This window comes from Leptopilina boulardi, unplaced genomic scaffold (genome assembly GCF_019393585.1).
Source record: "Leptopilina boulardi isolate dan_hultmark-lab unplaced genomic scaffold, ZJU_Lbou_2.1 LbouV2_162, whole genome shotgun sequence".
NCBI classification, from domain to species: domain Eukaryota; kingdom Metazoa; phylum Arthropoda; class Insecta; order Hymenoptera; family Figitidae; genus Leptopilina; species Leptopilina boulardi.
In genome coordinates this window covers 1,022,279-1,048,050 of record NW_026137710.1, presented here as the reverse complement: position 1 = coordinate 1,048,050, position 25,772 = coordinate 1,022,279, and the positions used below count along the sequence as shown (strand labels likewise).

Genomic DNA, 25,772 nt, shown 5'->3' with positions numbered 1-25,772 from the left:
GGTTTATTTAAAAGATACATTAAATAAACAATGAAAAACTTTACTTTTAATTTACAACAGGAAATTAAATGGTTTAAAGATTAAAATGTTCCTTATTATTTTTCATGCATTCAAACAAAAGAAGAAAATTTTTGCTACATGATTTTAAATCTGAAAGAAACGATTGTGCAATTGTGTTAAAATGTAACTTAATAACATTAAATACTATACAAAAAGTTTAGAAAAAATAACAGTCAAGTTTTACTTGAATCGATAGAATTATGCACAGAGATAGAATTTTATTAATTGCGTTTTTTGATCTCTTATAACTTAAAACAAAAATTATGCAGAAAATTCTATTTTTAATTAATGTACTGACAAAAGTATAATTTTATCTTTTCTGAAAAAACATTGCGATAAAAGGTAAAATATATCGAAAAATACCGTTATAAAAATAAATAAAGATTGGAAATGAACAGTTTGATTTAGAGTCATTTTCTTCAAAAATAATAATCTATATATAATGTATAAATTACTTTTAAGTTGTTAAAATTTTATTTGGCGAAAAATCATTAAAAACGTTTAAATTATACAAAAAAATTTATCGCTAAACTAGTATTATACAAAAAGCAGAAATTAATATAAATAATCACTGACATATTTTCAAAAGTGTTAGGATATACCTTACTGAAAATCCATCTTTGTTGACATTTTATGTTACTATTGAAAGTAGGCAACTTTATCAAATCTCCGATAATCAGCGTAACTTTTAACAGCTTTTAAACATATTCAAAAAATGATATTAATACGAAGTTTAAGATAAAATGTCAAGTCACACTTCAGCAACGAACATAACCTATTGAGATCAGATTGTTCACATTCATATCAAAACTGATACTTATTTTCTTTATTTTTATTTAAAAAATCGGTTAAAGCAAAAATACCACTTCAAATTATACGCATAAATTCTTAACAAAAACAGAATTGTTGAATCACTGCACTTATCAAAGAGGTATCAACTCAAGTTTCCATGGAAACTTGGAAGCGTAAAAAAAGCAATTGGCTATAAAGGAGGTTTTACCAGGTCCAGTAAAATTCTCATTCATCAAGCTGTATCTACAATAACTTTTTTTACATCTGTTTGCGTGGCCTTGATGACGTCGCGAACAAAATGCTATGTTAAAAAGATGCGCGCACATAATTTCTACAATGCATTTTGTTCACATCGATGAAAAAGCTGTTGTGGAAGCAGCTTCAACCTATAGCAAAAAAAATTGGACTTGTACTTGACTTTTTCACCTATTGTAGAACCTCCGTAAAAACTGATTTCTTTCTTCGATTTTTCATTTCTTTTAATAAATTGACTTGCGTCTGCAACGCAAGAAGAGGATAGAAGAGGACACTGCTATGTCTTTCCTTTTCTATCGTATGTGTTGCTTCGGCAACCGTTGCTCTCCATGAAAAGGAACCTTTACTGATGAGTCCAGGGTAGTGTAGTCCGGGACAACACGACTCGTGGTTACAAACCACGCCTAAAGCTGCTTTTACAACAACTTTTTTTCGCGAACAAAATTCTGTTAAAAAGATGCGCGCATTGTTTTGACAGTGTACAGTTTTAGAAGCAACTTTATATATTGCTCAGTGTGACCAAGTTTTTAAGGGCAACGCAAGCGAAATACGAAATCCATATGATCGAAAGAGATGAACAGATATCACTTTCTCTATCACTAATATTCATTTTCCGTCGACGCTTTTAAGGTGTGCAAACGCCTTTACGCCGGCATGGGAGGTAATATGCCAAAGGGTACGATCCCATGTGAGCAGAAAACGTCGACCGAAAGCAGAAAACTATAAAAGTGAGTGAGAAGTTGTCTCACTTACTCTCATCGCTTTCTGCTTTCGGTCGACGTTTTCTGCTCACATGGGATCGTACCGTGGATCGTACCCAAAGTCGCAATCGGAAAAATGAATAACTTTTTTGCAAACTGCCCAACCCTGATAGACGAAATTTTCAAAAATATCATCCATTAAATGCGTTTGCACACGTGAGCGATTTTTGATGTCTTTCTGAAACTTGTAATCAACTGTATTTTGGACAGATGCGATTTTAAGGCGGCATATTTCTGAAAATAAAATGTTATAAAGTGCAAATAATAAATAAAGTTTATTTTATATTAAAATTATAATTTTTTTATCATTTATACTTTATAACATTTTATTTTCAGAAATATAAAGATCAAATTTTAAATTCGCCGCCTTAAAATCGCATCTGTCCAAAATACAGTTGATTACAAGTTTCAGAAAGACATCAAAAAACGCTCACAAGTTTTAGATATATCTAAAACTTGTGAGGTGTACCTTTAAGGTTGGGTAGTTGACAAAAAAGTGATTGATTTTTCTGGTGGCGAATTTGTCAAGTTATGATTTTGGCATATTACCGGGACGGATCTTTCAGAATATCCATTGCCAACTCTGGAAATTTTCTACAACGAATTGTGGATTCCCCGAAAGTAGAATGAATAAGGCTGCAGTCCCATGGCAGCGTTTTGCGTTGCGTTTTGTCACTAGACCCTGAGTGTAAACATAGCAAACATATATCTGCATCTCTTTTACACTCATGGTCTAGTGACAAAACGCAACGCAAAACGCTGCCATGGGACTGCAGCCTAAGGCCAAAGCAAAACAGCTTTCCGAAAGTCGTTCACGAACGTGGTTCATGAGATAGAAAAGGACACAAATATTGGGAACTGTGGTCTAGTAACAATCTAGTAACTTTGACCCATTCTCTCCCTCCATTTTGTTTTTTCTACTCTTTCTAACCTATTAATTGAAGAGAGACAAAGAAAGAAAATGGAGGGAGAGAATGGGTCCCCACCAGATGGCGTGTTGCAGTTTAGCCGATCCCAATACATACCTCTGTCCTTTTCTAACGTATGCATCTCGTTCGCGAACGACTTTCGCAAAGTTGTTCTGCTTTAGCATATACCTTCGTCAACGTGAAGTGAGTTAAAAAAGGATTGTAACTCAGAGATTCCAGTGACCCTACCTAAACGGAACTGCGCTTGCGCCGCGATTACTCTCCTATTGGCAAGAATTAGCGCGCTTATATAAAATGCTTTAACAGAAGAAAATGTTAAGAAGACAACAAAAACATTTGTTTAAACATCTTATTAATATAACATATATATATATATATATATATATTATATTAATAAGATTTATTTTGAAAAAAAGCATTATTATTATTCAAAATAAACAATCAATTAATAGTAGAAAATGTTTTTTTGTCTTCTTAACATTTTCTTTTATTACAGCATTTTATATAAGCGCGCTAATTCTTGCTAATAGGAGAGTAATCGCGGCGCAAGCGCAGTTCCGTTTAGGTAGGGTTATTGGAATCTCTGTTGTAACTTGTGCGGAAAGTTAATATCCTTCTACCTCAAATCTTTTTTTGAAAAAATTTTATTAATTCTTCAACATGACAAACCAAGAAAAAAGACGAAAATTTTTATTAGATTGTTTCACAGAAGACGGTTGGTTTTACATTGTAAAGAAAAAGGCAATATTAGTGACTGATGACTCTGATTTAAAAATCGGAGCAAAAGTCCAATTTACGTACACCGATAATGATAAACAGCAAAAAATTAGAAAGGGAAAGATAATTATGGAATCACGTAAGTATACTCTGTATATTTTATATGTACATATATATTTAAAATAATTTTTAAACACTTGAATTACACCCATTAAATTTTTAATATTTCATGATTAATGTTAATACTAGGCCTATTAAATATTGTTTATAATATGTTTTCATTGTTATGCTTTTTCTTTATTCTGTCAATATGATCTTATTTTGTATTTTTATAAAATCAAATATAATTTATAAAAGACATTCAAGACTATGCAGTACCTTTAAAGTTTTTCATCAATTTTTGTTTTCCTTGTTAATAATTTGAAAAGAATCATTTAAACAAAACTCGGAAATTGGTTACAATTTCAATATTTGTTAATAAATTATTTTATAAGCAAATATGAATGTAAGTTATAATTTTTCAGAAAGTGAAGAAATTTTAGATAAAGAGATGAACAAGAGGATAGATGAAATTGAAGAAAATAATATTACAAGAGATGAAACTATAGAAAAAGAAAAGTTGGAGTATGAGCTAAAAAGAACAAAGTTCATTGAAAGAGCAAGAGAGGGGAATGTTTATATGGCATTACAACTCCAACAAGATTTAAATGTGGAAACAAAAGAAGATTTAATAAATAGAGTTTCCAACGTCTTAACAGTAAATAAAGATATTAATGAGGCACTTACATATATTGAAAAGGTATTTTTTTTTATACATATACATATATTATATTTATATATATATTAACAGGGTTGCTACGGTCAGGGAAAACCTGGGAAACCTGGAAAAGTCAGGGAATTTTATAAAATATTGTTTTAAAAATTAATTTTTTACAATATAATATTATAATAAAATTTTTCGAAAATTTAATCAACCTCATGGAAAATTAAATTATTTAAAATATTTTTTAATTCAAAATTCTCGAAAATTTTATTATTGTCTGCAACTTTAAAAAAAACTGTAATTCAAATTTATGAAAATTTTATTTAAAAATCTCGTGAAATTCAATTAATTAAAAAATATTTATCTAAAATTCTTTGTTAAATTAATTCAAGAACTTTTATCAAGTTTCTTAACAATTAAATTATTTAAAACATTTTTCAATTTAAAATTCTCTAAAATTCTATGTTTGTCTATAGTTTATAAAATAAATGTCATCAATTAAAATTTACGCCAATTTTAAATTCAAAATCTCCTAAAATTCAATTATTTTTAAAAAAATTTTAACTCGAACTCTCAAAATTCAATTATTCTTCAAATTTGCATCTAAAATTTTTCTCAAAATTAATTTCCTAAATAATTTTAATATAATTTTTTAATAATTCAATCAATTAATGTATTTAAATTTCCATTTTTCTCTCCCCTAATTTGAGATAAACTCCAATAACTGATTTTTCAAGTTAGATACAGAACAAATTTGTTAATTAGTAACTTTATTGTAAATTTCATTGAATTTTTAAAATATATTTACATATAAACTAAAACTTTATTACAACAATTTTATATTTGGTCAGGGAATTTTATGAAACATGGTCTGGGAAACCTGGAAATGTCAAGGAATTTTGAAACTGTAGCAACCCTGTTTTAAATTCTTCAAAAATCATTAATTTTCAAAATTATCTGTTTACATAACAGGACCTGCAAGGATCAAATATTCAATAACCTTAAACTAAGGAGAAGAAGGATTCTTAATCGCATTTCGACAAAATAAATATTTGAGACTGAATATATTTAAAGTTCGATATAACTAACACCTAAATTGTATTTAATATTTAATAAAAAAAATGTTTGATTAGTTTAATAAAATCTAAGTCTATAGCCATTAAGTTATCATTTGAGCCTCAATGCAAACACTTCACTTTTTTCTGTTCATTTATTTTAGTTTTTTTCGAATACGAAAAAAAACATCGTTTGATGTTTAAACATGGAAAAATAGTTTGAGCGCTATTGAATAAAAAAATTTCACCTTAATCACTTCAACTGAAATCCTCCTTATGCAAAACATTTATACAAATTTATTAAATTTTGAATTTAACTTCAAGTTATACATTTTTTATTCTATATTGGATTTTATTAAAAGAAAAACTAAACAATTTCATCTATCCCTTTACTGGTTGCCATGACATTACATAGAAACATTAAAACAAAAATTAAACATTTCTATCAAACATTTAGTTGGTTGACAAGACATAACGAAAAAACATTTAAAATAAGTTTAAAGTTGAGTTTGAATAATTTTTTTTTTAAACAAAATGAATGAGGATTTAATTATGCTGGAAGGCGATGGCTGCTATACTATCGTCAATAAAAGTTCAATTATATTTAATATAAAGAAACCAGAATTAAAAATGGGTGAATCAGTGAAATACTTATGGCCGGAAGAAGCAGCAGTTAAAAAAACTTTCACTGGTAAAATAGTTGCATTTTCATGTAAGTATCACATAAAATAAAATTTATTGAAATTTTAATTTATACATATTTTGTTGTCTCAATGATTTATTTTTCATAAGATTAAAATTTAATATTTATGTAGCAGTAATTCCTCTTTAACCTGTTTTAATTAATTAAAATTATATTAAATTTTGAATTTCTATACATATTTTTTTTGTAAATAATTTATTTTTCATAAGATTAAAATTTTGTTGTTATATTTGAAGCATTGGTTTTTTTAAAAATGTTATCAATTAATTTTTTAATTTTTATTTATACTAATTTTTTTAGAAATATTTTATTCTACATAAGATATCATTTTATATTTATATATTTGAATCATTGATTTCTTTTAAACCTTTTTAAATTAGCTCATGAAGATGAATTATTAAAATTGCGTGAGGAAATGTTAAATGCCGACCGGAAAACTAAAACCAAAAAGCGGAAAATTGAAAATCCTTCAGCAAATGACGAAGCTTTTAATAAAGTACATAGTTCTTTAAAATTATTTATGAATAAGTACATTAAAATTGTAAAAATGTGGTTATTATTTTTATCTTATTTTGATTATTGTGTATTTGATGTCTATTGACATTTGTAAAAATAAATTTTATTTTGTAATATTTTTAATTTAATAAATTTTACAGAAGCAGATAAAGTCCAGTCCTCATACTGAAAATGTTTTGAAAAAGTTGGATGACATTATACGCCTAAATAAACAATTGACAGTTGAGTTGGAAGAATTTCGTGAAGTAAGATTGTATTATATTATATTTAATTATATTATTATATTATAATTTGATGATGAAACAGTTTTTAAAGCTAAATTTAAAAATATTTATTGAAATTTAATTTTTTTAAACTAAAGTGTTTTCTTTAAGAAATAATTTATTAAATTTTGAATGTTTGTAGGTAATTCAAAATACAGAACTGACCTCAAATGCTACTGGAAATGTTTTAGACAATGAATTTCAACAATCAGAAACTCTTTTTATTGTCGATAAAGAAGAAGGTCAGCAACCTAAACCATTGCCAATGGTTTTGAGGTCTGAACCAAAAGTGATTGAGAGTTCCTTGGAAAAACCAATGTTACCTTCCGCGTCCCCTTCTCGTGATATGATGGAGGATGATGATTTGGAGAAATATGTGGCAGAAGGAATTGGCATGGAATCGGATGATTTAGGAAATACAAATAAAACAGAGAGTATATTTGTATTTGTAAAAGATACTGCAGGCAATAAGGTAAATGAAACAAAACATTTATAAAATTTTGTTTAAAAATGTTTATTTATTTTTATTTCCATTTATATTCTTGTCTATGTTAGAGAGTTATCATTAAACGAAATTTCTATTTAACCAAGGTTTTATTTTAAAATATTTCTGCTTTATTTCATTTCAATTTCATTTAACATTAACTTTATTAAATGAAATGTGTTATGATGATACTAAATTTAATAACTTATAATATAATATAATAATTTGAAGTTAGAAATAATATGTATTTTCCAACTATATTTCATTGCTTTCAATGTATTTATAAAAATTGTTAAAACTTTTCACGCATACAGAAACTATAATGAAAACCATAATCAAAAATTTCTTCTATTCAAATTTTTGTTTAATTGATCTTTTCCATAATAACTCTCAAGCTTCACAGTGCTTCCCCTATTTCCCTATTTTTCCTTTATTTAAGAAAATTCCCCTTTTTTATGAATATTTACCCTTTTTCCTTTTTTTCACTCATTTCCCCTATTTTATGTTAAAATTCTAATAATGAGATATTTCATAAAAATTCAAATTTGAACCAAAAAATTACAAAGCCTCGGATTGCACGACTATTTCGATTTATTTTTATAAAATGTAACTTTTTAAAATTTTTTTTAAAATTTTTGAACAAAATATGACTTTTTTAGTATAATAACTAGAATTATTTGGAAAATTAGTTATTTATTAATTAATTATTTTCAATATAATTGAATTCAAATTCTTCGAAAATTATACATAATTTAAAACATGTTATAATTAAAAATTATTTAAAATTCAATTATTATCTGAAGCCATTTGAAATTTATGAAATTTAAAAAAATGAAATTTAAAATCTTCTGAAAATCAATTATTTTAAAAATTTCAACTCAAACTCTACTAAAATTAAATTCTTTCCTAAAAATTTTTCCACTAAATTAATTCTTTTTAATAATTTTAATGAAATTCTTTAAAAATTTCATTATATTTTTAACCATTTTTTCAATTTAATATATTCACTAAATTCAATTAATGTTTAAAGTTTGTCAAAAAATTTCACTAATTCAAATTTGTGAAAATTTCAATTTACAGTCTCTTAAAAATCAATTATTTAAAAAATTTTAACTCACACTTTTCTAAAATTCAATAATTTTTCAAATTTTTAACTTATATTCTTTGTTGAATTAATTATTTCCGATAACTTTAATCAAAGTTTTTGAAAGTTACATTTAGTAATTTATTTACATTAATTTCATCAATTTCTTTAATTCTCAAATAAAAAATTTTTTAATTTCAATTATCTTCTGAACTTTGCAAAAAACCTTCCTGAATTCAAATTTACCAAAATTCCTTTTTACATATCTCCTGAAATTTTAATTATTTCTATAAAACTTAAATATATCCCTTCCAAATTAAATTATATCTAAAATTCTTTGATAAATTAATTATTTCAATAATTTTAATTTAATTTCACAAAAATTCAAATTTTTATTAAAAATTCTTTAAAATTCAACTTCTGTTTAAAATTTTGTCAATAACAACAATTCAAATTTACAACAATTTCAATTAAGAAATTAATTATTTTTAATAATAATTATCTTCAAAAATTTAAATATTTAAGACATTTGCAAAAATTCTGAATTCGGATAATTTGTACAGTAAGTTGAGATTTTTTCTTATTTTTGAAGTATAATTTTAAATTATTTTTCAAAATTTGTTCTACTGAATTAAAATATTGAAAATTTTTCCTAGTTTAATTCTGACAAAAAAAAGTTCATAGAAATGTTTCTGTGAAACATTCTTATTACAAAATTTAAAAAAATTGATTTAATTTCTAATAATTAATGTTAATAATACTAAAATATTCATTAACTAATAAAATTTATTAAAAACAAAAAACATCGACTTTTTCGACTTTTGTTGTAATAGAAATCGACTCAAAAGACTTCATTTTCTTTCTAAAGTCGATCCGAGGCTCGAAGTAGGTAAATTAGACATTTTTTTATCGGAAAAATAATTTAAAAATAATTTTAAAAAATAAAAAGCGTTTATTTATGAAATGTATGCAATTCAAATTTTTTGTTAGATATTGAAAATGACATTTTAAAAATTATTATTATATTGGGAAAATTTCTCTTTTAAATTTCAGTTTTCTCTATAAATTTATCATCTTTTTGAATTTGAATTTCTCAAATCAAAATAAATGTCTCAAAAGTTTCGCCGGTAGTGTAAGTTAAAACGACTTTAAAGCATTTTGATTAAGAAAAATATACATTTAGATTTTGCCCTATTTTTCTCCTTTTACAAACAAAATTTCCCCTATTCCCCTTTGTTTAGCTTATGCTGTGAAGCATGTACTCTCTAAATTTGAAAAATTAAAATTTTACTTATTCAGGTTTAGAGAATTTAATTAAAGCATTAATATGTATTTTAAAATTTGAGTAAATTGATTTTTCGGTAAATTGAAAAGTAAATCAATCAAAATTTAGATAACTTTACATGTACATCAATATGGGTGATTCTCCGCATAGCGCACGTTTTGATCATAGAAATTATTTTTAAAAATAATTATTAATATCATATAAGTCAATATATATTCTTCAAGTTGAAGGGTCTAAAATGAAGAATCCATGGTGGGCCGAACAAAATGTTGATAATTTTTTTTTCGTTTGAATAACACAGACAATTTAATAGAAAAAGCCATACAATGATGCTGAGACCATACCATGACGCACTAGAAAAACTGATTTTTTAAAAAATTTTTTAACGATTTTCATTCTGTTTCATATTTACGTCATGTATTTTCACTAAACTGATACTACTATACTTTAATTGCTGTCAAATTTTAATAATTATTAATTTTATTGCTAAATATAGTTATGATGACCATACCATGACGATTCTGTGATTCCCTAGGTACATTTGATGCTTTTGATGTGTGAAAAACAAAAAAATTAATTCTGAAAGCAGTTTCTTTTGTAGCAATTAACTTAAGAGAGCTAATTGTTGCTTTTAACTAATGTTTAGTGAAGTTTCGACTTGATTTTTATGTAAAAATAAATTTTATAAAATGACCATACCATGACACGAAAACGAGGAACAAGAATTAACACAAAAAAAATAAAATAAATTTTTTTTCACAAATGCTGTTTTTCACAATTCTACTAACATAAACAACACGAAACCATCAATAGTTTTTATATTGATTACTATATTTTACTAAAAATAACATTTTTTTAAGAAAAATGTTATGCTGTTGGGGGCAGGCCATAAGATGACGTTTTGGCACCTTAAAACAGCTTTTAAAGTTAAATTAAAAATTTTTTAATAAAAACGACAATGGGCCTTTGTTTGTAAACATGGGAATTAGTTTTTCCCGTTGGATTCATTGCAATATGTGCAATTGATTTTTTAAAAAACACGAGGAACATTAAGTTGTGTGCTACGCGGAGAATCACCTACTACTATCTGATTTCCTGCCATAAAATTTTTTTCACACTTTACTTGACTTGTGGATACCCAGATTTTTTATAAATAGTAGAATTTCTTTTCACAAATTTACTTATTATTGAATGGTTAGAATAAATCAAAAAATTTATTTTTAGGCAGAGGAATTAATGCCGAATAGTAATGTTTATATAGAAAAATCATCGTTTAGAGATATAAAAAAGAAGGCGACATCTCAAACGTCACTTGCACGATTCCTTATGTGTTCCATTTTTACCCAGAAAGCACTACAGGAACACAAATTACCGGGAATAAACCCCAAGGAAGATGAGAAAGGAATTTGTCTCCCACTTTCAGTTGTAAACACCATATTATGTGAGATATTTTAAAAAGTGAATATATATTAACGTCTTAATTAGAGTTGTACAAAAAGCACGAAATTTCGGGGCGGGTCAGAATAACATTTTTTGAGCCAGGCAGTACTCCAGCTTTTTTGATATATATCATGCACCCATTCACATTTGGGTAATCGAAAACATTCGGGAACCAAAAATTTTCAGAAGCTCAAACTATTCGGGTACTCGAACGCATTACGGTACCAGATAATTGATTGTAAAAAGTACCTGAAAGATTTCGTGCTTTTACAGAAGTCTGATCCATGCGAAATCATTTGGAAATAATCTTTTTTTGAAAAGGTGTAAAATAATTTGTGAGATCCCATTATTTTCACCTACAAAATATAGTATTATGAAAATCATCATTGATCATTTTAATCCCCCCAGAGCACCGAAACTTTCCTAAAAATTTATTAAAGATTTACTTGCAATATTGGGAATATTTAATTGCAATGTTTATTAAAAGTTGTGTAATGGTTTAAATATCTCACTCGAATAAATGTTTAGCACGAAAATTTCCTGAACATTTAAATGAAATCTTCGCCTAATTATAATTAGGCGAAAATTTTCAGGAAATGTTCAGGAAAGTTTCACACTAAACATTTATTTAATCGGGACATTTAAATCTTTACACAATTTTCACTAAACATTGTAATTAAATATTCCGAATATTGCAAGTAGATCTTTAATAAATTTTTAGGAAAGTTTCGGTGTTGTGGGGGTCCTTTAAGGTCACATTTGGGTTGTAGCCACTCAGCCATAAACTTGAATTAGTAATTTATGTTTTTTTAGTTGTAAAATTCATAAATTTTTTCGATACCACAGATTTAATATTTCAGTTTATGAACAACCGCTTTCTGTAAACCTAAACATTTTCAAATACAGCTATTTAAAAATTACCATGGTTGGCAACCACACAGTGTGACAATAAAGGGTAATACACTTTTTAAACACTTAAAATAAAAATATTTTTTTTGTTTTAGTGTATGCTTCTGAGAAGGCGAAAAGTAGACATTGGACAGTTTTCGATAACCGCACAGTGAGAGAAAGTCTTCGTTCTAAACTTAAAGAACTAAAGAAAAAGGGTTCAAAAAAAAAATCTCTCTCGGCTTAAAAGTTGCAATTTAATTTAAATATAATTTAATTTTTTTAATTGTTGTTGAAAAGTTTAAAGTTACAATAAAATAAACTAAATTCTTTTATCACCTTATCATGTATTTAAATTATTTTAATTCTATAAGATTTTATTTTATACCTATATTTTCATAAACTTTCATTATTAGTGATATATATTATTATTGAACATTTTAATTACTATAATTAAGTTACGTAATCACAAAAAAATTATTTAAAAAATTGTCATTAATTAAAAATAATAAAGAAGATTAAAAATCTTAAGGTATATTATGAAGACTTACTTTTTTATAGTAAGACTTCATATAGACATAGTGGGCAAAAAACTATGTTCGTACCAAAAAAAATTCTTAAAACGTTTTCAGAATGTTTCATGTCCGCTAAACAAGGATCTAGAACATTTTAAGAACATGGATGTTCATATAATGTTCTAGAACATTATTTGGCGGACATGAAACGTTCTGAAATCGATTGTTCTGAAGAAGTTGTCCAATTGACTCCTAGTCATCATGATATACGTTGGAGTCATCCTGGAGTATCGATTGTTTGATTACAGCTAAAATTCTCTGGAAAAGTTGTCCAATTGACTCCTAGTCATCATGATCTACGTTAGAGTCATCCTGGAGTATTGATTATTTGATTACAGCTAAAATTCCCTGGAGAAGTTGTCCAATTGACTCTTAGTCATCATGATGTACGTTGGAGTTGTCATGGAAACTCAATTATTTGGTTGAAACGAAAATTCCCTGAAGAAGTTGTCCAATTGACTCTTAGTCATCATGATGTACGTTGGAGTTGTCATGGAAACTCGATTATTTGGTTGAAACGAAAATTCCTTGAAGAAGTTGTCCAATTGACTCCTAGTCATCATGATGTACGTTGGAGTCATCCTGGAGTATCGATTGTTTGATTACATCTAAAATTCCCTGGAGAAGTTGTCCAATTGACTCTTAGTCATCATGATGTACGTTGGAGTCATCCTGGAGTATCGATTGTTTGATAACAGCTAAAATTCCCTGGAGAAGTTGTCCAATTGACTCCTAGTCATCATGATGTACGTTGGAGTTGTCATGGAAACTCGATTATTTGGTTGAAACGAAAATTCCCTGAAGAAGTTGTCCAATTGACTCTTAGTCATCATGATGTACGCTGGAGTCATCCTGGAGTATCGATTGTTTGATTACAGCTAAAATTCCCTGGAGAAGTTGTCCAATTGACTCCTAGTCATCATGATGTACGTTGGAGTCATCCTGGAGTATTGATTATTTGATTACAGCTAAAATTCTCTGGAAAAGTTGTTCAATTGACTCCTAGTCATCATGATCTACGTTAGAGTCATCCTGGAGTATTGATTATTTGATTACAGCTAAAATTTCCTGGATAAGTTGTCCAATTGACTCCTAGTCATCATGATGTACGTTGGAGTCATCCTGGAGTATCGATTATTTGATTACAGCTAAAATTCCCTGGAGAAGTTGTCCAATTGACTCCTAGTCATCATGATGTACGTTGGAGTTGTCATGGAAACTCGATTATTTGGTTGAAACGAAAATTCCCTGAAGAAGTTGTCCAATTGACTCTTAGTCATCATGATGTACGCTGGAGTCATCCTGGAGTATCGATTGTTTGATTACAGCTAAAATTCCCTGGAGAAGTTGTCCAATTGACTCCTAGTCATCATGATGTACGTTGGAGTCATCCTGGAGTATTGATTATTTGATTACAGCTAAAATTCTCTGGAAAAGTTGTTCAATTGACTCCTAGTCATCATGATCTACGTTAGAGTCATCCTGGAGTATTGATTATTTGATTACAGCTAAAATTTCCTGGATAAGTTGTCCAATTGACTCCTAGTCATCATGATGTACGTTGGAGTCATCCTGGAGTATCGATTATTTGATTACAGCTAAAATTCCCTGGAGAAGTTGTCCAATTGACTCCTAGTCATCATGATGTACGTTGGAGTTGTCATGGAAACTCGATTATTTGGTTGAAACGAAAATTCCCTGAAGAAGTTGTCCAACTGACTCCTAGTCATCATGATCTACGTTAGAGTCATCCTGGAGTATTGATTATTTGATTACAGCTAAAATTCCCTGGAGAAGTTGTCCAATTGACTCCTAGTCATCATGATGTACGTTGGAGTTGTCATGGAAACTCGATTATTTGGTTGAAACGAAAATTCCCTGAAGAAGTTGTCCAACTGACTCCTAGTCATCATGATCTACGTTAGAGTCATCCTGGAGTATTGATTATTTGATTACAGCTAAAATTCCCTGGAGAAGTTGTCCAATTGACTCCTAGTCATCATGATGTACGTTGGAGTTGTCATGGAAACTCGATTATTTGGTTGAAACGAAAATTCCCTGAAGAAGTTGTCCAACTGACTCCTAGTCATCATGATCTACGTTAGAGTCATCCTGGAGTATTGATTATTTGATTACAGCTAAAATTCCCTGGAGAAGTTGTCCAATTGACTCCTAGTCATCATGATGTACGTTGGAGTCATCCTGGAGTATTGATTATTAGATTACAGCTAAAATTTTCTGGAGAAGTTGTCCAATTGACTCCTAGTCATCATGATGTACGTTGGAGTTGTCATGGAAACTCGATTATTTGGTTGAAACGAAAATTCCCTGAAGAAGTTGTCCAACTGACTCCTAGTCATCATGATCTACGTTAGAGTCATCCTGGAGTATTGATTATTTGATTACAGCTAAAATTTCCTGGATATGTTGTCCAATTGACTCCTAGTCATCATGATGTACGTTAGAGTCATCCTGGAGTATCGATTGTTTGATTACAGCTAAAATTCCCTGGAGAAGTTTTCCAATTGACTCCTAGTCATCATGATGTACGTTGGAGTCATCCTGGAGTATCGATTGTTTGATAACAGCTAAAATTCCCTGGAGTAGTTGTTCAATTGACTCCTAGTCATCATGATGAATGTTGGAGTCATTCTGGAGTATTGATTGTTTGAGTACAGCTAAAATTCCCTGATGAAGTTGTCCAATTGACTCCTGGATATCTGGATGTACGTTGGAGTCATCCCGGAGTATCAATTATTTGATTGAAACGAAAATTCCATGAATTCTGGGAAAATACCAAAAATTTTCCGGGAATGTTCTCAGAATGTTCTGGGAACTATTCTCAGAGTCACTCTGCAAAAATTCCGGGAACCTTTTCACGTGGGTATTGTGGAGTATAGATTAAAATAATTGATTTTGGTACTCCAAAGTAAATTTTTAACCTCCTCATTTTTTTGTTATATCTTTTTAGGAAATGATTTAAAAAAAGGCCAAATATCAAGTTTTGAGCTCTAACCTATTGTTTTCAAGGGACAATAAAGAATTTTGGATATACTTCCGAAGTAGGGGTACCTCCGATTTTAATAAAACTTGGTATACTAACGTATTTTGATGCGCTGATTACAAAAATGATAGTGAAAATTGGCGCAAATTTGATTATCATGCACTCAAAAAAATAAGTAGTAGATTTGACTACTTTTCAACTACCCTGTATAGTACAATAGGTCCTCAACTCAATTTTAAAAGTTGTATTAACTACTAAAAAGTAGTTAAAATAACTAAGAATGTAGTTAATATAATAAGATTTTGTAGTTAGTTTTAAATTCTAACTACATTTTTAAGTTAATTGTACTACTAATTTTTAACTACTTAAGAAATAGTGAAATTAACTACACAAACATTGTTAAACTAACTAAGAAAGTAATTTTTTTTAACTTCTTTTCACTTAACTACCCAAAGGTAGTTGAAGATTTCGGATAAATATTTTTCAGTGTGGTAAAAACCATAAAAAACACCATAAAATCATGATTTTTTGCGATTATCTCATAAAAATAAAAAAATTTCGAATAAAGTTTTGGACAAAAGTTGTAGATCTCCAAAAAAACACACATTTTATGTTTTATGCATGTTTTACCAAAAGCCATTATTTTTTGAAAAAAATGGTCCCAAAATAATTTGCGGAAATTGTGGGGTGGAGTCTACAGCAGCGGTAAACGCAAAATACTAAACACGGTCTTCGGCCGCGTAAAGTACTGCTCGCTTTTCTTTTTAAAAAAACCTTGGCGAGAGGGGGTGGATATGGCCGAAAGTATTTTGCGGAATTCGTTGGATCCTGAGTGATGGTGAATCTGAATATTATTAAACTATAAGTGTTTTGCAACATTTTTTAACGTTATTTAATGCTAAAAATATATATTTACAATGTATTAATCAGAATATTAATATTGAAAAATATTCAAATTTTTTTTAAATCAGATTTTTCAAAATTTATAACTAACAAAAGTAGTAAAAATGACGACTTAAATAGTTAAATTACCAATTGTACAAGCAGAAAGTAGTCTTGGAGTAGTTTGCAGACTGTCGTAGCGAGCGTGCGTGGTTAGTCGGCTAAGGTATCGGATTGCGAGCGTTAGGGTAGAGGGTTCAATTCCCGTCGGTTAGAAATTTTCTCTGTTAGGTACATAATCGTTAGAGCATAAAATAAGCGTCAGTATAGGAGAGGAGATGAAAAAGTTAATTCTACTGATAATAAACAATTATAAATAAAAAATAATTTTATTATTCTATTTTTAGTAGTAAAATCTACTACTTAAAGTAGTAGTTTTTATTGCAAAGAATTTTTTAATTCTATGACATAAATGTTTTTAAAGCCTCTTGAACCACTTTAATTAGTAAAAGCTACTACTGAAAGTAGTAGTTATAATTGCAAAAGATTTATTAATTCTACAAAAAAATGTTCTTACAGCCTATTGAACCACTTTCAGTAGTACAGTTTACTACTTAACCTTCGCCGGACTGGATACTTTTTATATACACGGTTGACAAGATCCCACCCAGGGTGGGCCAAATGTTTTCTTCTTTGTATATTGCAATAAAAACTTAGAATCATTCAGTTTATTTCCAAAATTGTTATATGTTACCAAATAATATATTTTATTAATGTTTTGTTGATTTTTTATTTGTTTAAACAATTTATTATTAATAATTCATAACTTTTTCAAATATACATACGACAGTAGAAGAATTTTATAAATTTGTTACCTTTTCTTCGTAGTTATTAATTCAAAGGTTATAAATAAAATAAAATATATAATTCAATTTGCAACAACTATTATTATAAATTGTTTAAACAAATAATTGTTGCTATTTATTAACATTCTTCATAATATTCCTAGAAAATTGCAATTTTTTTCTAATTTTGCAACTTAACAAGCACAACATAATAACACTGTTACGAACGAGAAAATTAATTTATTAATTTTTATAATTTTGAACAATTATTTAAAATTTTCTATTCGCCGGAGGAACCAAGTTGCCATTAAAAAGTCAAAATGAACATTCAACTTAATAATGTTTATTTTTAATGTGGGTTCGATTAATTATATCGCCGATAGAAGACGAAACTGCCAATTTAATCTTTAGATCGTAAATAATGTTTCTTAGCTTTGAGATGAAAATCCACACTATTTTTGACAGCACAAATAAAAAGGTCTATTTGATTGAATAGAACAATTGGAATTTTAGTTTACAAAAATTTATTAAAAATCAAAGTAAAAATTGCAAAAATTACACATTATATGCTTTCTTTTGTAAAGAATAATGTTTTTGGAACGATACAGTTTTTTTATTACTTACGGCTAGATTTCTCTTACACACTACCGTCGAGAGAGCTTGTTGAGAAGGGAGAATTCTCGCGATCTCGTCACACAATCAACGGGCAAAACGAAAGAAAGGTGTTATGCGTATTTCCGCGTCTCGAAACGCGGTACCGGTACCCTATCAGACACAAGCGGCGCAGGTACAATCCGTACGGACTGGCCGGTTTTAAGAACAAAAAATTATTTAATAAATTATAAATAATTTATCAAATAATTTCTCACTGTACTGATCAACCGATTGGGACTCAGCCGGTTCAAGGTTCGATTTAATTTTACGTCCGCCCAAAGAAAATAGAATTTAAATTGGAGCCAGCTCGCAGACGGGCTTTATTCTTAAAATTAAAAATTGGCTCAACGAAAATCTATCGTGATTCAGCAATTTTAATTTTAGAAATTTAAGCACTGCTGTTAATTTACCTGGCTCAACGAAAATCTATCGTGATTCAGCAGGTATATTATTGAGCTTTCTCCACAGTTTAAACTCTAAGTTCACTTTTTAAAGAAATAATGCAAAAATCAGTAACACGTACTAAGTGATTGACTGAAGACGAATAGGCAATGAGGCCCTATGAGCTTCTGCTTATAAAGAGCATCGCGAGATGCACTTAGTGGGATTAGTGAATCAGGGGTAGAAGGATTCTGGGGGTTTCAGGGGTATCGATAAGAAAACTTAGATCATCGTCCATCGATATTCTCAGAACCCATGATTCTTGTTATTCTTTTCTCTGTTGACACTATTGGAACTGCACATCTCCATATGTGTAAGTGTATATGTGTGTTTTTAATAAAGTATAACTCGCAACCTTTGTTGAATTCCAGAGCGGTCATAGTTCTGCACAGATTATCGTTTTCATATTAAAAATGAAACTATTTTCCTTTTTATATATGCATATACATTTTACGCATACACACGTACATTTACCTTAGTACACATATATGCACGACATACATGTCTCAAAAATTTTCTTCTCTTTTTTTTTATATGCATTTTGTTTTTTTTTACAAAATTGACCCTCTTAAAATAAAATCTTAATTGTTGCGAGTTTATATGTGTTTGGAAAATGTGACATGTTCCAATTTAAGCTATCAACAATTATTGTATCTTTATTTCCTTTTTTTTAATTTGAAGGTATTATAAGGAAAAGAATAGGGGAAGGAAGGCAGTGTTTGCATCGCGCGATACTCCTCAAGCGCCTCACACATATGCGTTACGCAGGCTATGGGGAGTCCGTGTCTGTGTGTACCGCATCCACGCTGCGAGACTCATTGCACCTGAACGCGTGAGAAAGAGAGAGAAAGATAGATAGAATTGACATATGCGATTCTTCTCCCTTCTTATAAAATAATACATTTTCGTAAATATAATAATTGCAATATAATAATCACATTATTGTTGGTTACTATAATATGCGTAGAAATGTGCAACCAAACAATGTATACACATATACATATATGCATATCACTTTGGCATACTATGAACACACGTACACACGATAAAAATAATGCACACGCATACGTGCATATACAATGCATATTCTTTGAAATAATATTTGATAATGATGATTCTAATAAGTAGAAAAATAGTATTGGTAATATATCCAATTGTTTATAATAATAATTATGATTAATTATTAATATTAATTTTAGTAAATGTAATTAACAATGATAATAATACGATTTATCATTATTAATAAAAAAAATCATGAATTAACAATAATTTGCATATTGTTAATTAATTAATTACTGCAAATTATTAATAAAAATGAGTAAAGTATAATTGTTTTATTTATAATAATATTTTAGTATCTTTATATAAGGTAAGTACACTATATTATACTTTTCATGCATATATTTATAATATTCAAGCTTGAATATTGGTATTAGATAATTAATATAGTTTATAATATAGCATAATATAATATAGTATAAATCATAATATAGAATAATATAACATAAGATAGAATAAAATAATATATTATAATATAACAGTTTAACAAAGTTATATTATAATATCATAGTCATAGATACATTTTTAGAAGCAACGAGAATATAAGACTGTGTGTGTGGAGTATCACTCAACGCGCGCGATTATCGGGGATTCAAATTACATGCCTATATACATTGTGGCATCGACTTGGAGATTTTATTCTTAAATAATTTTCAATTATTCTTGAAAATTATTTATTATCATTTTATTTATCTTTTATTTATAATTTCGTTACGATAGTTCGTAACAAACACAAAGATTTTATATGAATTTACTATTTAACCAATTGTTTAAACAAATAATTGTTGCTATTTATTAACTTTCTTTATAATGTTCCAAGAAAGTTGCAATTTTTTTCTAATTTTGCAACTTAACAAGCTCAACATAATAAACATGAAGATTTTATATGAATTTAGTATTCAAACGATTGTTTAAACAATTTATTGTTGTTATTTATTAACTTTCTTGTAGTGTACCTAGAAATATGCAGTTTTTTCCTAATTTTGCAATTTATCAAACCGAATATAATATAGCCAGACAGATTTGACATAAATTTACTAATTTAACAATTGTTTAAACAATTGTTGAATTTACAATTTTACATCAAATCTATCTTTTATTATATTCGGCTTGATGAGTTGCAAAATTAGAAAAAAACGGCAACTTTCCAGGTGCTGTACAAAAAAAGTTAGTAAATAACAACAATAAATTGTTTAAACAATTGTTGAATTAATAATTTTACGTCAAATCTATCTTTTATTATATTCGGCTTGATAAATTGCAAAATTAGAAAAAAAACTGCATCTTTCTAGGTGCAGAACAAAGAAAGTTAATAAATAATAACAATAAATTGTTTAAACAAATGAAAAATGCAATATAATATTTTTTATATCTATTATTTGACATCATAAAACACTCACAGTGAAAAGTCTGCATGATTTCAAGTCTTTTTGTAAAATAGAATTAAAAAAATATCTGAATTATCCCGGTTATCTCCGTACATACATTGATAAAAGTTATAAATAATCAAGAAGAAATTTTTTTTAAAAATTTGTTTTTACATTTTTTGAAAGTTCTTAAGATTTTGTTCAGTGACTTAAAATCGCGATTCAATTAAGGCAAAACTTTAGAAGATATGGCAATTTCAATTTGTCTGGCCCACCCTGGGTGGGCATCTTGTCAAGCGAAGGTTAAAGTAGTAGTTTAAATTGCAAAAGATTTATTAATTCTACAAAAAAATGTTCTTACAGCCTATTGAATACACAGAAAAAGCTTAGTCTCATTTTTGTTACATCTCAAAATGAGCCAGTGCTAAACGACATAGACAGTGGCGCCACCAACCTGGCTCATATTTAAATGAGTAGCGCACGCTACTCATTTTGAGACTAGGTTTGAGCCCTATTGAAAATTTGTACAAAGTTTCCCATGTGTAATCCTTTAAAACGAATCTACAAGGAATCCTCATAAGATCCTTTATAACATCTTACGTGGGATGCATTTAAGGAAGCTTCCAGAAAACATACGACATTACTGTACGAATCTACTTTAGGCAATGTTACAGGAAACTATGTTATAGGATCCTACAAAGGAAGTCACAATAAATGAAAATTTAAAAAAATTTGATTATTTATTTATTCTTGTTTTGTTGTCTTCCTTGTTCTCCGACTTCTAGTATTTTGGAGAAATATTTAAAAATAAATTTAGAGGGACTGGGGATTGAACCCGGTTCGACCCGCGCTAGCTAAAGACCCTATACACTAACTTAACCACTGACACACTAATTTAACCCCTTCCCAGTCCAGTTAAAAATCGCTGGTGGGCCTAAAACGGTCCGAAAAAAAGTTTCCAAAAAAATATGACTTCATCATATTTAAGGTTTTTGTGGTCGCTGAATTCGAATTTGAGGTCAGTTTTTCAAAATTCAAAATGGCGGATCCAATATGGCGGACAAAATTTTAAACAATCAATCCAATTTGCCTGAAATTTGTTACTCGGGGGTTTTCGGGGTCGCTAAATTCAAATTTGAGGTCAGTTTTTCAAAATTCAAAATGGCGGATTCAATATGGCGGACAAATTTTTAAAAAATTGATCCGGTTTGCCTGAAATTTGTTACTTGGGGGTTTTTGAGGTCGCTGAATTCGAATTTGAGGTCGTTTTTTTTAAATTCAAAATGGCGGATTAAATTTGGTGACCAAATATGTTAAATAATGTAAAAAGTAATGTGTTTCGGCCGAAAATCGTTACTTGGGGGTTTTTGGGGTCGCTGATTTCGAAAATTCCAAAAATCTCTAAAAAACGATTTTCGGTGTAAACACATCAATTTTTAAATTGTCTGCCATATTTGTCCGCCATATTGGATCCGCCATTTTGAATTTCAAAAAACCGACCTCAAATTCGAATTCAGCGATCCCAAAAACCCCCGAGTAACAAATTTCAGGCGAATCAAATTAAATTTAGTATTATTTTTTTGCGGTGGCCATATATGGCCACTTGCACAAAGGTGGCACGACTTTTTCTGGCCACATATGGGCCCTGGACTGTCAAGGGGTTAAAAGTATCAAATTGATACCAAAACTATAAAATTGATATAAGAATTTCGATCAATTTGATATATTCAGTATGAGTTTCCCACATAGCACAGTATTTTGCTGTAAGGCTGTGGTAAGGGTTAATGGTATGGCTTGTAAGGTTATGCGATAGAGCTGTGGTAGACTTAAGGTGAACTCACAATTTCCGCTCAGATGGTGGGGTTACCAGTAAAGGTTGAGGTAAGCTTACAAGTAAAGGTTGATGTAAGCTTACAAGTAAAGGTTGAGGTAAGCTTACATGTAAAGGTTGTGGTAAGGTTACATGAAAAGGTTGAGGTAAGGTTACATGTAAAGGTTGAGGTAAGCTTATGAGTAAAGGCTGTGGTAAGGTTATTATTAAGTTGTAAGGTTGAGGTAAGGTTGTGATAAGCTTACAAGGTAAGGCAAGTTATATTCAAATAATAATATTAATAATAAATAAATATTCAAGAAAAAAATTTTTTTTGCCTTATTCTATTTTGGGAACATATCATTTCGCAGAAAGTTTTGAAAACAAATTTGGGAGGAGTAGGATTCGAACCCGGGACCGACGTATATATCTAACAACCTAACCAACTGAGCTAAACGGGAACTGACAATGTGAATATTAATCTTGCTTTTAAGGAGTTGATTATCTTCTTGGTTCCACTTTAAAAGCAAGATTACTTTTCTCATTGTCAGTTACCCGTTTAGCTCAGTTGGTTAGGTTGTTAGATATATACGTCGGTCCCGGGTTCGAATCCTACTCCTCCCAAATTTGTTTTCAAAACTTTCTGCAAAATGATAGGTTCCCAAAATAGAATAAGGCAAAAAAAATTTTTATTGAATATTTATTTATTATTATTATTATTATTTGAATATAACTTGCCTTACCTTGTAAGCTTACCACAACCTTACCTCAACCTTACAACTTAATAATAACCTGACCACAGCCTTTACTCATAAGCTTACCTCAACTTTTACATGTAACCTTACCACAACCTTTACATGTAAGCTTACCTCAACCTTTAAATGCCCAGTTGAAAATTCCGACTTCGTTTACGACGTCGTATTCTAAGTAGTTTGCGACGTAGTAAACGACGTAGTAAACGACGTAGAAAACGACGTAGAAAACGACATAGTAAACGACGTCGTAAATGAAAGCGGAATTTGGGATAGCAAACTACGTCGTTTACTACGTCGTTTACGATGTCGTTTACTACGTCGTTTACGATGTTGCAAAAATTATTTTAATATTATTTATTTAGTAATTTAGTAAGTCCAATATCCAATATTAAAAATTTTAATAATAATTTTAAAAAAAATTTATTTTTATTATTTTTTAATAGTTATTATTATTATTTTTTAATAGTTATTATTATTATTTTATTTTTAATATTTAAATTAAAATAAAAAAATGGTCATCAAAATATTAGTGAAACCATTTCTTCCAAAAAAGAATTTGTCTCAAATCCAATAAAGGAGAGACATCGGGCAGAAAAAAATTTCGACAAAAAAAAATTTTCGATCACTGCTTATATACCAATCTAATGGCACCTCAACTGCGAGAAACAGTTATGATGTTCGCCCTCCCTGTGGCGTTGAGCGAACTTAAGTCCAGAGCTGAGCCATCAGCGCAGCGCGGAAACATTTGAAAAATTTGATTTTATTAGATATTTTATTTTATTTTAAATATGACAAATAATTAACTTAATAAGTAATTAATGTCATAAATAATTATTAATAACATAATGTCATACTTAATAATTCGTTAATTAATTATTTTTAACGAAAATTTGACAAAAAAAAAATTTGTTGGCCAAAAAAAATATTACCATTAAAAAATAATTTTTTTGTTAAATTTTCGTAGTAAAAAAAATTTTTTTAAGACAATTATTTATGACCTAAAAAAATATCACGATGAGAATATAATTAACAAAAAAAATTACTCGTAGCACAGAAAAAATTTCACCATGAGAAAATAATTTTTTTAAAATTTTATTTGTAAAAAATTCATTGGTAGCTCAAAAAAAAATATCACGATGCGAAAATAATTTTTTGTCAAATTTTCTCTGTAAATAAATTAATTAACTAAATAACGTACCGTAAAACGGGGTTATTTCGCTCATTGCGGGTAAATTCGCTCACCCACTTTTATGCTTTATTTCAGCTTTAAAATAAAGTTTAATACCTTTATTAGCAGGTAAAAATGTTAAATTTGTTAATAGAAATACTAAATTTTAGTTTTTAATCAAATTTAAAGCAAAAAAATAGGTGAGCGACTTTACCCGCACTGAGCGAAATAACCCTGTTTTACGGTAATTATTAGTTACTTAATTTTTTACTACGAAAATGTAACAAAAAAATATTTGTAGCACAAAAATAATATCAAGATGAGAATTTTAATTATTTTTAAATTTTCTCTTTAAAAAAAATATTTTGTGGCCTAAAAAAATTATCACGATAAGAAAATAACTTTTTTGTCAAATTTTCTCTCCAAAACAATTAATTCACTAAATACCGTAATAAATCGTTGTTTTTTTTACTACGAAAATTTACCAAAAATTTATTCGTAGCACAAAAGAATATCACAATGATAAAATAATAATTTTTTTTCAAATTTTCTTTGAAAAAAAAAATTCGTGTTTTTAAAAAAAATCACGATGAAAAATAATTTTGTTGTAAAAATTTCTCTGTAAAAAAATTTAACAAAAAAATTATACGTAGCACAAAAAAATATTACGATGAGAAATTTACTTATTTTTAAATTTTCTCAGTAAAAAAATTATTTGTGGCCCAAATAAAATATCACGATGAGAAAATAATTTTTTTTGTCAAAATTTATCTGTAAAAAAATTAATTAAATAATTATATAATAATAAAATGCTTGGTCTGTCCTTCTGTCCTAACTTGAAGTTGGCCTTTTCTGATTTCACGTGTTTTTTTGAATAGTAATCTTATGACGTGTCAAATTTTGACAATTCTTTTTCTCATTTTTGCCGAAGTTGTATAATTGTGTTTCCAAATTTCTTTAAAATAAAATAATAGAATAAGTTTCTTTAAAATTCCAAATTCGAAAATTCAATTCACGAAGCTGAAGTACACAACGTTTACCAACGAAATTTTTTTTAAAGTTGTATATTAATTCAAAAATTGTATATTGATTCAAAAATTGTATACAAATACAAAAAATTTATGATGAGAAAAAAGATGCGCCAGGAAATTTCGTACAAGATAGTAATTTGAAAAAAATTTATTTTTAAGGTACCAGGGGCCAACGATTACCTATTA

General features: G+C 28.5%; 2 protein-coding genes across 2 annotated transcripts; both read left to right on the top strand.

Annotated features, from left to right (window-relative positions):
- Nucleotides 1–3,363: 3,363 nt before the first annotated feature.
- On the top strand, nucleotides 3,364–5,436 carry LOC127276991 (uncharacterized). The gene is made up of 3 exons (XM_051297767.1): nucleotides 3,364–3,653; nucleotides 4,039–4,313; nucleotides 5,250–5,436. The coding sequence occupies exons 1-3, from the start codon at nucleotides 3,458–3,460 to the stop codon at nucleotides 5,274–5,276; spliced, it is 498 nt and encodes a 165-aa protein (XP_051153724.1). The 5' UTR covers nucleotides 3,364–3,457; the 3' UTR covers nucleotides 5,277–5,436.
- Nucleotides 5,437–5,866: 430 nt separating this feature from the next.
- LOC127276965 (uncharacterized) lies at nucleotides 5,867–21,212 on the top strand. The gene is made up of 6 exons (XM_051297724.1): nucleotides 5,867–6,044; nucleotides 6,416–6,531; nucleotides 6,692–6,796; nucleotides 6,957–7,286; nucleotides 10,892–11,092; nucleotides 21,186–21,212. The coding sequence occupies exons 1-6, from the start codon at nucleotides 5,867–5,869 to the stop codon at nucleotides 21,210–21,212; spliced, it is 957 nt and encodes a 318-aa protein (XP_051153681.1).
- The last annotated feature ends 4,560 nt before the right edge of the window (nucleotides 21,213–25,772 follow it).